We start from the raw sequence: 15,556 nt of genomic DNA, 5'->3' as shown, positions 1-15,556 counted from the left end.
GTCTTGTCGGCTTCGCGATCAATCACTTTTGAGTCCTCCCAATTGATAGAGTGATTTGTGGAGGCTACATGATCAGTGATGGCGGATTTGTGAATGTCCGTGACAGATGATTGGCGTTTTGCTCGAGTAAATGGTTTTGATTCAAATTTCTCCACCTCTTTCTGGTGTTCTTTGAGTCGGATACCAAAGGGCGACCAGTTTCACCAATGTAGGAACTTGGGCAGTCACCGCAGGTTATTTCATAAATGGCTTCCGCTTTCTGTTGAGGAGAAGTTTATCCTTTGGATGGACGAGCATATTGCGGATGGTACGATGCGGCTTCATGGCTGTGGAAAATCCGTGTTTTTTAAACACCCTGGATACACGCTCGGATACGCCCTCTATATAGGGAACCACAACCATGCCTTTGGTTTTTTCACTATCATCTTTTCGTTTTGAGGAAAGTTTTGTCTTAGGAGTGGATCTGTCTTTTTTACTTTTTTTATTGACCAATCCGGGTAACCGCACGTGGTCAACGCTTCGCGGATGTTACCCTCCTCTTTTTGTCTGTCCGTTTCCTCGGTAACCAACGCGTCACTCCTGTCAAGCAGCGTTCTAACAACACCCAGCTTTTGATGTAAGGGGTGGTGGGAGGAGAACTGAAGATATTGGTCAGTGTGCGTTTTCTTGCGGTAGATACAGAGTTTCACTGATCCGTCCGGCTTTCTAGTAATTAAGGTGTCGAGGAAGGGAATCGAACCTTCTTGTTCTTGCTCGTAAGTGAACTTGACACTGTTGGTAGGGTCGATGGAATTTAAGTGTTCTGTGAGGTTGTCTACTTCTCCTTTGCGTACTATTTCCAACACGTCATCTACGTATCTTTTCCAGAGACGCGGGCGGCAGGCTACCGGGGTTGTGGAAATAGCTTTCTGTTCTAGCCACTCCATGAATACATTACAAGCAAGGGGGCTGAGAGGGCTACCCATCGCCATACCGAACCGTTGGCGGTAAATATCACCTGAGTAGCTAAAGTAGGCAACCGTGGCAAGACAAAATTTGGTAAGTTCGATGATGTCATCAATGTTGAGGAGTGTTCTGTTTTGAGGTCTTTGTCTTCGTTTAGTTTTTCACGAAGGACATGAAGAGTGAGATCGATGGGGGTACTAGTAAACAGCGCCACCACATCATGTGAATTGAGGATCTCATCTTCTGTAAGGACAATGTCTTTTAGGTCTTCCGCAAGACTTTTCGAATTCAGAACGTGGTGCTCAGATTGGCCAACTATGGGGCTCAAAATATCAGCTAAGGACTTGGCCACGTTATATCCGATAGAGCCTGTAAAGTCCACGATGGGTCGCAACGGTGTTCCGTCTTTATGAATTTTGGACTTCCATAAATTCTCGGAACATTTTCAGAGGTAGGATACAAAATTGCTTATCTGCTTTCTTGATTTTATCCTCTCTTTCAAGTCTCTGCAAGATGGAAACCAACTCTCTTTTATGTTTTGCAGTCGGATCCTTGTCTAATTTTTCATATGTCTTGGAGTCGCTAAGGAAAGGAGGGAGCACATTTTTTCTTGATATTCAGACTTGTCCATGACAACTGTGGCCCTGCCTTTGTCGGCCCCGAGGACCATGATAGACTCCTCTTTCTGAGTTGTTTGATCGCGGTGCGCTCATCTTTGCTGATATTAGAAGGGGGCAATTTTGCCGATTTTAAAGTGCCAACAATCTCAGCACGCAATTGTGCAGCTTCCGGTTTGGTAAGCTTCCAGCATGCTTTCTCACATGCAACAATGTGGTCATCTACAATTGACGATTGATTTAAATTGTCTGGACTTACCGCGTAACCGAGGCCACGAGCTAGTACACTGTTTTGAGCATCAGACAGTTTATATTTTGACAGATTCTTTACCCATCGCTTGAGTTGGGTACCGCTCAAGTCCAAGTTTGCGTCAGAATTGTTCTTGTTTACATTGTTGGTGGTTGATTTTTCTTGCTTTACCGCTAGTTCCTTCAACTTCCGGGTTTGCCGTGCACGTACATGTTGGAACTCACTCTCGCGGGATTTTCCACAGCCATGAAGCCGCATCGTACCATCCGCAATATGCTCGTCCATCCAAAGGATAAACTTCTCCCTCAACAGAAAGCGGAAGCCATTTATGAAATACCCTGCGGTGACTGCCCAAGTTCCTACATTGGTGAAACTGGTCGCCCCTTTGGTATCCGACTCAAAGAACACCAGAAAGAGGTGGAGAAATTTGAATCAAAACCATTTACTCGAGCAAAACGCCAATCATCTGTCACGGACATTCACAAATCCGCCATCACTGATCATGTAGCCTCCACAAATCACTCTATCAATTGGGAGGACTCAAAAGTGATTGATCGCGAAGCCGACAAGACCACCAGGTGGCTGAAAGAAGCCATCTGGATCCGCCGAAAAGGACAAGACACCAGGGCTGTCAACTTTTTGGAATTGCTTGGCGTGAGACAGAGGCGTACCGGGATTTGCCGCCTCCAATGTTCTTTTTGTTTTGTACCATGATCATTTAAGCCAGGCGCTCGGGAATGTGAAAAGGGGGGGGGGTACGAGCAACATAATATTCATGACGCTGCGTGAGATTTTACCCATTTTCCAGCTTTTTGCGTGTGATTTACTACCTAGGCGTGAGATTATACTAGCCTACTCGCTCAACAACATCTTTTGACCAACTCATCACGCCCTCTACGGTGCTTCCTGTTGCCTATAAAAGCAAGCAGTCAGAAGTGATGAGTTGCCAGTCTGATGAAGCCACTAGTGTAGTGGTGAAACGTCACTAAAACGTGAGTAAACCAACTTCGTTTTTACTTGGAATTGTTCAAAATGAACAAAATTCACAGTTGTATTTAATTATGTTTGTACTCACTCAGGTAGCATTGTGTGTGAATTTTACATCCGAACTAGAGGCTATTCTTTTTTTATGGGCATTTTAGTGTCTAAAATGGCCCAAAATGAGGGTTTTTCAATATTGCCGTCCATTTCTAATCGTCACCCCCATAGGCTTTACGTGTAAAATAAAAAGGCTCGTAAAAATTTAATAGCCTCTAGTTCGGATGTAAAATTCACACCAAATGCGTTTTGAGTGATTACAAAGATAATTAAATACTTTTCATTCGGGGGCTATGTGGAATTTTTTTTAATGTATTCCTTGTACAATGACATTTCACAATAAAATGTCCTTTGGAAACAAAGGTGCTTTTCTTACCTTTGGCGAATGATGTCGAAAACGTTTTATTTTTCTGGGTAGGCATGTACAGTATATTGGTAAACACCATCGGCTTCCGCTTGTCATTCAAAATTTTACCATTACAATCTAAGTTTATAAAGTTTACTTGGAATATTGTTAAATATCAAAATATTTGAAAAATATCAATTAAATTAAATGCAAAATTATTTGATATCAGGAGACATTCCTCGTAATTCAATTCGATGTGTCGAGTCTGATGTGCTCTCATTTCCCACAAACAAATACTGTGCAAACGTTGCTATCCGATCCCTTAAGGTTGGTCTTAACCCTGGAATTATGGAAACTTTCGGGCCTCATAACTGCTAAATTGTTGGTGTAAAGTATACATATTTAGAATGGCTTAAAAGACTTGATAAGTTCATCTGTGAGGTCAAATTTGGGCCAAAATGCCATTTTTGGCCCAAAATCTAAAAATAACGTTTTTTGGCCTCCTTTTCGTGCAACGTAACAATTATTAATTTTTAAAACTGGATAAAAATATCTAGGAGCGGTTTTTTATTTTTTGAATTATAACCAACTTCCCAAAAATATTTGAAATTTGGGCAAAAATCGAGCTTTTTATGATTTTTTGAAAATTTTGGTGCAAATTCTCGAAGTTGGTCGAAATTTTAAAAATTAAAAAAACGGCTCCTATATATTTTTATCTAGTTTTAAAAATTAATAAAAAAATTTTGGCCGAAGAAATTTTTGTTACGTTGCACGAAAAGAAGTGGGCCAAAATATTGTTATTTTAGGATTTGGGGCCAAAATGGCATTTTGGCCCAAATTTGACTTCACAGATGAACTTATCAAGTCTTTGCCATTCTAAAATATGTGTACTTTTTATAACTTTAGACCAACAATTTAGCAGTTATGAGGCCCGAAAGTTTCCATAATTCCAGGGTTCAGACCAACCTTAAAGAGCATTCAATGCTGAATTCGATGGCATAAGCTTTTCAATAAATGTCTTAACATGTATCATGATTTTGATGCATCCTGTAGACTTTGCAAGTTCAGGGATGAAAGTCCACTTTTGACAAAAGGTCTGAAAACAGGGAGAAAATGACCAGAATGGCCCTAAAACGGGCTGAAAATAAAAGAATTTGCGTAAATCTGGACTACAAAAAAACATGAATTCAGGCAAAAGCCTGATCTAGAGTTACAAAAAAAGCCTGAATTCAGGCAAAAGCCTGAAAACTTTCATCCCTGTAAGTTGTCTAATCACAACAAATTCCATTCAATCATTCATTTCTCGATCGTTCGGATGCCTTACACAAGTGATATATCATACTGTGATTAACTAGTATGAGCTCATCCACGCATACATGTAAACTGAGCTCAAAGAAACCTGTAATTTCTCACAAGGTCATATCTTGAAATCCTGTCCATCAAATTGAACCAAAATTACACACAGATTTACTTCAATACTCTACTCTTAACACATGTCAGTAACCAAGCAGTTATCCAACTGACACAACAGCAAAATGCACTGACATGGGACAGCTTCCTGGACCACATTCACAGCCCAGCCCTGTTTCATGAAGTGTATGAAAAGCAGAAAGCAGCACCGTTTTATCATCTGTGCAAGGATCTTGTGTGCATTCTCACAGATTTTTTGTCCTGGGTGCCAAATGTTCGGCTGTGAAAGTGAAGGAAGTCCAGGAAGCTGTCCCATGACAGTGCATTTTGCTGTTGTGTCAGTTGGATAACTGCTTAGTTACTGACATGCATTTTGAGTAGAGTATTAAGGTAATCCTGTGTGTAATTTTGGTTCATTTTGATTGACACTATTTTAAGATATGACCTTTGTGATTCTACAAGTTGAAAAACAATTATAAGTTTCTTTTTGAGCTCAGTTTAATTCAAGTTAGTGTGATTATGATGAGATAACTGCAGGATGGACTCAAAATACAGGGAGATCCGAAGAAAACCAATTAATAGCCCTCAAATTTCACAAAATATCTCCTGTGAAAAATAATTGTAAATAGCAAAACATACACGAGTGTTACTTTTTATAGGAATAGCCTACTCTAAATAGACCCTACAATAAAAAAAGGAGTTTGTAACAAAATTCTCCACAGGTTCATATCAATTCTGATGGATTAGAGACAGAAGGTACTAGCTGTAATAGCTGCCTTATAGACATCTGACAATTTCTGCATTTTATATTGTACACAATCAGAAAATATGACACCCGGCAGCTATTGCTGATAGGCCTTCTTACCCTAAATCCCCAAACTGAAATCATGTCAACTCACCCAACACATCTACACACGATCTAAAGACACAAAAAGAGTATACTTCTTCCTATACGACATAGGGTTTATTGCAAATGTTCTCCAAAGCAAAAATACAGTTTCCTTTAGTGTTGGCCGATACCGATCTGTGAATCGGAGATCGGTGCCGATATGGACTGCATCGGCCTTGAATCTGAATCGGCAGATGAGCTATCAGCTGCCGATCTTGCTTACCGATCTCTGAACTCGACAGTAATAAAAGTACACAACAATTCTTTAATCTTACCATTACTTTCTTATGTAACATTACTACTATTTAATGCCAATATATTTCCAAAAACGTTGTTACCACCGCAAGAATCATGTCGTTTCATACTGTATTTTATGTATGTATCCACCCTTTGATAGACCGAATTAAAATGTAAACAAACAATCAAGGTCAAATTTATTCAACAGTGAAAGCATACAGCGATGATGTAATGACGTGTGCAGGGGACTCCCCAAAAAGCAGTTCATAAGTGGTTCGCCTCTACATTCCATTGTCCATTGTATAATAAAACCACAAAATATTATCCACTCAGTGACAACACTCCCGACTGTACAGTGCGTCCCTGGGAAAATTTGTAAACACTTTAACAGTCGACACGTGAAGTCCCTGCGCCCTTCAATGTCGGGTTTCCCAAGGTGAATTTGAGGGCATGTTATTTTTAGAATCGCGCACATTCTCCTCACACGGACGATTTCATCTCTTAATCTCGAACACGTGAATTCTTTCTGTAAACAACTCTGCACAACCAATCAGGATGGGAATTCTGCGGTATTCCCCAATACGTCATATGCATAAATTATTATAATATCGATGGAGCTGATTTAGCTGCAGGGTCATCGAATCAATTCGCACAGTGATTCGCCTCACTTGGTAAACACGCAAATCAAAGTTGATTCGCGGAGAAGAAAGAAGAATAAAACAATCAAGAGAAATGGATTAATGATTAAACTTCCGACAATCGGAGGCACTGAGTGAAGTAACGCTGGGACTGTATATTTGATTTGATCAGCATCAGTAAAAAAATGTTGTTAGAAATTCAATTAACAATTTATTTTTATTTAATCAATGAATGTACTATCTTAATATTCTGAATTCAAACAAAGTAAAATAAATATTGAAGTTTGAACACATTAAAAAATTAAAATGTAAATAAAGATAACACGCTTCTGTATAGAATGTTTTGTTTACAATAACCACAACATTCCTTGGCTGAATAACATTTTATCATGACCTAATTCCCAGGTCAACTACGGTCAAGTTGTGTCCCCCTTTGTTTATGATTCGCCGCTGTCTTCTGTGTAGAGTGTTTGTTTACAATCGTGACCCAATTCTCAGGTTAATTACGGTCCAAGTTGTGCCCCCTTTTGTTTATGATTTGCAGCTGTCTGCACTCATGTCGCGTGTTTGGGCGGTCGGTGCCAAAGTTGAGCTCATGATTGCGACCGGACCACGTGCTCATCCTGCTTCGACCGCATCCAACAAGTTCATGCACATGCGCAACAGCTAGCTTGACGGAAAAAAAAAGCATGATGCACGCTACTTCGGCATTTAAAAGAAATATAAATTCACACAGAAAATCAACAGACACAGAAAGTTTTTGGAATTAATTTTTATTGGAAAACGCAAATGTCAAGCTTTCAACTGGATTATTTTGAGATGGGTTTCTGGAAATAGACAGAATGTTACGTTTTATCTACCAGCTTCAGATGGAACCGTTTTAAAGCATGATGATGAGGCAAGAATGTAGCTTTTTTTAAAAAATGCATTGGTGATCTAAACTTGTCGGCAAAACAACTTAATTTTCCGTTTTTGAAAATTAGTCATGTGTTTATTTTAGGCACAGGGGATCGTCACGCATTCGGTATTTTCACACGTGTTTTCACGGTTTTGGTTGAATTTGAGCATCACAGGAAATCACGTTTTTTTGTCAAATGACCTGCACAGATTTTGCCTTAAAAAAATCACAGGTTTTACAGGGGCCTAGACTCTGGGGTGTAAAATGGTATTTTATTTGGGTTGATATTGACATGAAAAACCTCTAAAAACGGTCATCATATTACATAGTTACAGGTTTGGGGAATTAAGCTTTGACCGTTAACATTACTGGGGCCCGACTTGAATGAACTTGTACTGGTTGTAGAATAACATTTAAGGAATCTGAATCGGGATCGGATCGGCCCGATCTGCTAATTTTCAGATCGGAGATCGGTAGATCCGATCTTGAGTTGATCAAAGCCAACACTAGTTTCCTTTCACTCAAAATGAATAATGATGGTACCAACATAAGATGGCAACTTACTATAGTCTGTTCGGTATATATTGGGACATGACCCCATCCATTCACCTTTTTGTCCTAAATCATGTTACATATTTCTCTAAATGATCTTTAAATTAAGTGTCTTCACCATAGGTTGATAACACAGAGCTTTGCCCCATTTGTGTATCATCCATGCATGTGGGTCATGTTCCACCCTTATACGGAACAGACTATAGTCAATATGCATACCTGCCATGATGGTGATTGCAAGCTATTAGTTAATCACAACTTCACAAAGAAACCAACAGGTCCTTGTTCACACAATCGGGCAATTTCAGTTCAAGTTGATATCCATGCACTCCAGTGGAAGACATGACCTTTATATTCCACACAGGGAGTGTAAATTTCAAATATGGTTACCTGATTGGGCGACTTTCAAATCTACACCTTTTGTGCCAGGGACATTAGGAGTTATGTCCCCCATAGGAAAGTGTATAGATTTTAACTGGAATAACATGTGAAGCTAAAACATGCATAAAAAGGAACTATACAGTCCTCAAAACAATTCTTATTGTTTGAAACAGGTGAATTAAGGATTTTGCATGCATCGATGTCCAACAGCTTGATCCAAAAGGAATTATAAACAGCAATACATATTTTGGAAAGAATTGAAATAGAAAAGATATGCTGGATACACACACAATTATGTTTGTTTTGATTAACATATCAACCAATCTTTTCCATCAATTTGTATTAAAATTCCCTAACAGGTGGTAATGGACACTTACATGTTTTTCATTTTGTCCACATAAGTTTTCAAATTGCTAATTGAGACCTATACAAGTACCGTATTCATTCAATAAGCGCCCAGGGCGCTTAACAAAGTCCTTTTGGGTGGGCGCTTATCTTTTACCTGGTTTTTAGTCATCAATTACCGTCTGAAAGTATTTAGTTACTCTCAGTTAGTGCGCCCTCATATGTGTCTTAATTTAATATTATATTGACAAAATTTTTTTGAGGGCGCACTATAAAGATGGCCGCTGCCGCGCCGGCAAAAAATATGAATTTGAGACAGAATTAGCTCAAACTTGGCCTTTTAAAAAAGGCATTTGCAGGTGGTTAGTTGTGAAGTATTTTTAATATCTATACATCTGCACACTATGAAATAGCGTCATAATTTAATTTTGGTGAACATTTTGGATACTTTTGATGCTCAATTTCCCTCATGCATGCATGTAAAATCATTCGACAGGTAAGCTTACTGAAGTATTTTGACAACATTGGATGGGCGGTTAATAATTTCATATTGTGTTTGTTGCAAAGTCGCTGGGTGGGCGCTTATTGGGGCATAGGCGCTTATTGGAACGAATACGGTATAAGTAATTAAATTTTAACTTCACTTGAAAGTTCCACATCATCGTTTTTCAATTATTTTTTACAAGTTTACACATTTGTTAACTAAAATCGTTTTGATGAAACCAGCATTCATATAAAGCATCAGAAGAACACAAAATGTTTTTGAAACTTTTCAAAAGGTAATTTTTACTATGTTTTCACAAAACACTATTTGTTGGACTCTCAAAAAGCCTACAACATTTCAAAAGTTGCTATTTTTAAAAACATATTTGTATCATAGTATTATTTACCATGTTGAATGAATCGTTCTTTTCCATTTTTTGCCAAAAAAAAAAAATTGAACAATTTGTCAACAATTTCAAATCATTAATGCAGTAAGTTTTGATGTAAAATGGTTTACAACAATCGTACATTCTTTTAATAACCCAGCATTCAATGATGTTAAAACATTTCAAAACATGTACTATACACCATTTTCACCCTGATGTGGCAGTGTGAATTTCATTGTGTGCAGCCATAGAACATGCACATGCTTAAAGACGCTGCATAGATGCATGTGCGAAATAGCTGCCTCAACATATTCTCGTCACTGCCACATCAAGATGAAAAAATGGTATGTCAATCAGTATTAAATATGTTACAAAAACATGCTCGTCTTGGCTGTATTGTTGTTCAAACTTTCTCAAGTTTCAATATTCAAATCCGATTTTACATATAATACTTTGTAGCCAATTTCTCACTGCACTCATAAAAGGTAATATCTGTTGGACTTGTTCTCAGTGGAGGGATAGTATTCTAATCATCATAAACAGGTAGCAGAAACATTCCATATAGTCAGTCAGTCAATCAGTCAAGTTACTATTATATACAGGTGATATTTTTCTGAGTGCATCTTATATGTTCATCACAAATGAAGATATGGTTCATCCTTAGATAGGTGACATTCTGGCAATATACCAGAAGTACAGGGGGCTTCTTGCTGGTTGCTGCTACAGATCTGTGAACAACAGAACATAATATAGTGTATGAAGATTCAGTCTAGGTAAGTAATGCTATTATTTATCCCCTGTTTGTTCACAAAATATGAGGAAATATCTAGAGTCAGTGCCGTATTCCATAAAGCTGAATGCTGAATGGAATACGGCACCAGACCAAAGATATTTTCCGTATTTTGTGAGAACAAACAGGGGGTAACGATTAATCCTTTAGTGAACATGGTGAACATGAATTCTTTATCTTCCGAATTGTTCGTAAACTTTGCTGGAAGGAATTTAATTTGATAATCTTACAGAAAAGTAGAGCCCAGTTTTTTTCTTCGGCTTTTTGTAGCCATGTCGCACATGAAACATGCTTGTAGGCGAGTCTTAGGATATCGCAAGAGTCATATTACGCAGATGTTTGTGTGTCAGTGATTTCGACTATACTACAGGTATGACGGGAAATATTACCTGCCTGGGAGGTATATTAATAGAGGCGTATACAGGACCCGCAGGTAATACAGATTTATATCCAAGTGGTGTTTGACCAATGAGATTACGAAATTCTTGTCAACTAAAGGATACTAAATTTACTATTACTATTATCGTAACCCACTCAGGTATAAGCCCAACCCCTAGATGGCAGATTTCACTTCAAAATGGGGGTGGGCTTATAACCGGGAAGAAACTAGTGCATGAACTTAAAAATAAGAACAATCATCCCCATAATGCCCAATGTACCAGTAATTTCTATCATCTATGTCAATTTCTTAAAATTGTAGAAGTGTGGAATGTTAATTATCAACTGATATTTTTTATATTTGTTCTTAAATATGATTGCAAAGCATTGACGTCATATAAGAACTTGGCCAAAATTTAGTACTGGGCTTATACCTGAGCGCCCCCTAGTGACCCAGAATCCTCTGAAAAATAGGGGGTGGGCTTATACCTGAAGGTGGGCTTATACCCAGGTGGTTACAGTGGTTATCTCCTGTTTGTTCGTGCAATACAAAAGATATCACTGGGTTGAGCTTGATGTCATATCACATAATTGATACCATAGATCGTATGTGATTTGACCTGGTGGATCATTTTTTAATTGCATAAGAGAACAACTCGAAGGGGTATATAATAGAAATATTCATTTGGCAGATATTAATGTAATATCAATGCTGATTTAATACAATCCAAAATAATCCAAGTTGTACAAAAAAAATACATTCAAGCCAACATTTCATACACCTTCACGTCCCCACCGACACTTCCCCACACATGGATCCATCAACAGGGTATATAATTTTCTACAGAAGTGGTTTTTTTCCATACCTTAATTTTTCATGATTTAACATGATTGTCTATGTTGCTGGTTAAAGGCCTGTTTTTCTTCCATAACATCCATAGGTCCTTTTCCATACCCACTTTGTATGGAATTTTCAGGTTTATACACTGGCTGACAGCCCCCTCCCTCCTTGTATGACCTTGAAAGTGTGAAGTGTGTATGACTTTTTCAACTGTGGAATTTCATACACCCACATTCTAACAGTGGAGATTTCACACAGAATTCCACACATAATCCACTTACTGTTGGGGTTTTTTTATTATAAATTGAAGGGTGTTATACCTGATATACCCACTATGGTTCAAAGACAGTTGGTATGTGTGTATGTGACCCAATCTGGTCCACTCAGGCCAAAGTCAGAAATTTTAAAAATCAAGTTACTACCATTACTAACTTGCTCAGTACTACACTTACTGGATCTTTGAATCCCAGGTGTCTTGAATACTTGGATGCAAAGTTATGAACCTTTTATATGTCCATTTTATTAAAGTTTTTATTGTTTGTTTTTTTCTCCTCATTTTTTACCTATACTACCTCAATTTCAATTATTGCAAACTTCAGCCTGATTGGATCAGATCTGGTCACGCATATGCACACCTCCATGATATGAATGCCAATACAAGCACACCCACACACTGTCATAGACCACTACTTACTTGTCTCCCTCTCCTCAGCACCTTTAGGCTCTGCCAACTGCTTCACAGAGTCCAGTAAACCATCGCTGGTGGTTGGGAAAATCTCCTTCCATCCCGAAGACAGTAGGGTTGTTATTTATTCTATGCGACACCATCTGGGAGATTAGGGTAAGGGATTGACCTAAATGGAGAACACACAAGAGATTGCATGGTTAAATTTTGCAGTGCTACCTTACAGTGCTGACATTTACCAGAAAATGGCAATATTTACAACTCACATTGCAATACTGGAAATACTCATGGACAATTTGGGAAATACCTGAAATGTAGGCAATTTCAGTTTGAAATCCATACACCCTGTGGAAGACATGACCTTAATCTCCCACACACGGAGTGTGAATTTCAAATGGGATTTAAAAAAATAGGGGTCAAAAAAATTTTCGACAAATTTTTTAATCAGTAACTAATATATATAACATTCACAATAGGTCTATTACGTAACAACAGCACAATTTCTTAAACACATTACTCTCTTTTATATGTCTCAATTGCGATTTGCCAACAATCACATAGCTTTGACTACATTTGCCGACAATCACATAGCTTTGACTACATTTGCTAACAACAATCACATGGTTTTGGCGAGCACAACAGTCAATTTTGCAGACAAAAATTGTGTATTGGGGTGTCCACCCTACCCCCCCTCTAGCATCGCCCCTGATTTTAGGGAGCTCCATTTCAGAATATATGCTTACCTTGGTGATTGATTCTCAGGTAGTCTGTTGTTGTAACTCATCACAGAGATTTCGCTGTGGTGTAACAAGAAAATGACAAAAGGTATATATTAATACATATGCATTATTAGGCTATATTCTTTTTACAGATGAACACATCTACATTCTGCCGCTCAAGTAACACAAATTCTATTCATTTAGTTTTAATGGTTTTAAGCTGTGGTGTGAAAATGACAATGGTATATATTAATACATGCATTATTAGGCTATTTTCTTTTTACAGATGAACACATCTACATTCTGCGTTCACGACACAAATTCTATTCATTTATATAATTCAATTTATGCCCTTTTCATACATCCACTTAAGCTTTGGAAATGTTAGAGATTTTGAAATGACTGGTAAATTTCAAAACCTTGAACTGAAAATATTGCAGAAAGTAGGTAAATATCCCAGTAAAAATATGGAGCAAAAAGTATCAGTTTGCTTAAGGGGAAGCTGCACTGAAAAAAGTGATTTTCTAAAGTATTTGACCTGTGCACTTGTAAATTGGTGGGAATGTGTGTGCTGATCAAACTTAGCGATTCCAGCCAAAAAAATGATCGTCGTTATAACAGATTTGCCATGGTAACGGCAGGCCATGTTCAGATTTTCACATGATGTCGTTGCGTGTCATTTTCTCAGTCGTTCTTTGGTATTTTTTTCTGAAATTTGTTTTATTTGACAAATTTAGGTCTAATTAAAAAATGTATAGAGGAATTTTCAAAAAAGGTTTATGCAGTTCACGCTTCACAGTTTAATTAAATTATGGTAAATTGCGCATTTGGCGAAATGAAATTTACAAAAATGGAATCATTTCCATAGTTACCAGATGTTTTCAAAATTTCCTTCTATAAATATTTGGATACAGGTATGTCCAACATACTTGCAAAAATAAAACTCAAATGGATACGCCATTACCAAAAAAGAAAAAGTAGTAGCATAGAGAGTAAAAAATGGCCTTGAAGCAACATCCTGGCAGAAAATGGCATTTTTAAGTCTAGAAACACTTAATATGTTAATTAGAACTGTAATTATGCCATATCAAATATTATAAAATCCATGTTTCTGACAACAATAACATTTATACTAATTAGTAGCACTCTTTATAGGTAATAAGTATATTACATTATTCAGAAATTAATTTTTAGCTGGAAATTCCTTAAATCTCCTTACCAAAAACAATACAATACATAAGAAATACATTACATGTATGGGACATAATTCAATTCAGGACTTTTTCATCACATTGTTCCTTTGATTACTTCAACTTCTAGACAAATGTCGATTTGAATCAAATAAAAGCAAATAAAGCCCAAATTCTATAGATTTTAATTTGAAAAACATAAAGACTAAAATTAAAATACCCCTATTTCACAACAATCCTGGTACAACTTCATAAATGAAATGCAAGACAGTCTATAAAAGGATACATGAATTTTGTTCATATATACTTAGCATCCTCTTTTTATAACATTTTCAGTAGATATCCACGAAAAACATTCCCAAAATGTCAGTTGATTCCTATTTTGTGTTTGCGAGTTAAGCATGATTATTTGTATTGCACTGCTCCATCCATACATAGTAAGTATGTGTTGTAATTTCTTGTAATTACCGCTAGAATGTACCTCATTTCTTAACATATAATGAACAACTTGTCTTGAATCACTGAAATTTCCAGGGGGGGCCGGCCAAGATTGGCTCAATTTTGACGTTGTCATTGGTTTTACACGTAAACACAAAAATGTCTCAAATTATTCCAAAACTGTACGTATGTTATTGAGCACTATTTTATCAGTCTAAATCTGTTGAGGTTCGCCAGTGAACCTCATTGCAAGTACTGTTTTTTTATTTTTTTGTATGAATAACGCACGATATGTTACGATATATACTGAAAATTTCCCTATGTGTATCAATGAGGTTACGTGGTGTAGTGGTTACGGATCTCGCCGCCCACGCAGAGGGTCCCGAGATCGATTCCCATCCCCGGCGATGATTAGAAATTTGTCTTCTTCTTTTTTCTTTGAATTTAAAATTATTTATTTTCATGTGAAAATGTATATATTGCACTGGGAAATATATTTTGTGCATTTTTTTTCTGTAATGGGGCCACCCGGCCAATAGAGCTAAAACGGATCTTGGCTCCGGGAAAAATAATTGCGTCCATCGTGCAGGCAGTGTTGCCGTCATATTGTCTGTTTTGTTTACGCTTTTGGCTGTTGCCACATTGAATAATGTAGTCCACCGTCGTCTGGAAATTTCAGTGGATTAATTGGATTCTTTGCTCCTATAATATACATGTACATAACTTTTGTTACCAGCAGTATTGGAATTGAGCATTTTTTATGCGTAGCAAAATTTGCTTTCATTACTTTTCTCTTGGTACATTCACGTACTTCAGTGTGTAAGTCTATGGCATAAAATGCTACTTAACTCCAAAATTGTGCAGCAAATTGATAAAATTGTGTACCATTTTGCTACGCGATACCAGCTTTTTCCAACACTGGTTACCAGTGTATAGTTATTTTTAAAACAAAATTTGCAGAATTAGTCCCCAGCATTTATCAGGGGGGTGTACCGAAAGATTGTAAAATGCAAAGTAGTGTAGTACCACCTTATACTTTGAAAATAAATACAAAAGGAATTGAAGCAAACTGGTGTTTTTCTATGCAGGAGAAAATTAGC

The 15,556-nt window shown here is 37.4% G+C and overlaps 2 protein-coding genes across 2 annotated transcripts; both read right to left on the bottom strand.

Moving 5' to 3' along the window:
* Positions 1-380: 380 nt before the first annotated feature.
* Positions 381-971, bottom strand: LOC140145532 (uncharacterized). The gene has a single exon (XM_072167241.1). It carries the CDS (start codon positions 969-971, stop codon positions 381-383), a length of 591 nt encoding a protein of 196 aa, XP_072023342.1.
* A 556-nt stretch (positions 972-1,527) lies between these two features.
* Positions 1,528-2,070, bottom strand: LOC140145533 (uncharacterized). Its single transcript, XM_072167243.1, has one exon. The coding sequence runs from the start codon at positions 2,068-2,070 to the stop codon at positions 1,528-1,530; it is 543 nt and encodes a 180-aa protein (XP_072023344.1).
* Positions 2,071-15,556: the final 13,486 nt, after the last annotated feature.

The sequence above is a fragment of the Amphiura filiformis genome, unplaced genomic scaffold (genome assembly GCF_039555335.1).
Source record: "Amphiura filiformis unplaced genomic scaffold, Afil_fr2py scaffold_363, whole genome shotgun sequence".
Taxonomy (NCBI): Eukaryota; Metazoa; Echinodermata; class Ophiuroidea; order Amphilepidida; family Amphiuridae; genus Amphiura; species Amphiura filiformis.
The sequence above is the reverse complement of the archived record's forward strand: the minus strand, read 5'-3'. Positions and strand labels throughout refer to the sequence as shown.

Coding starts and splice junctions, on each gene's coding strand:
- LOC140145532 (XM_072167241.1), bottom strand. CDS start 971: ATGGCGATGGGTAGCCCTCTCAGCCCCCTTGCTTGTAATGTATTCATG.
- LOC140145533 (XM_072167243.1), bottom strand. CDS start 2,070: ATGCGGCTTCATGGCTGTGGAAAATCCCGCGAGAGTGAGTTCCAACAT.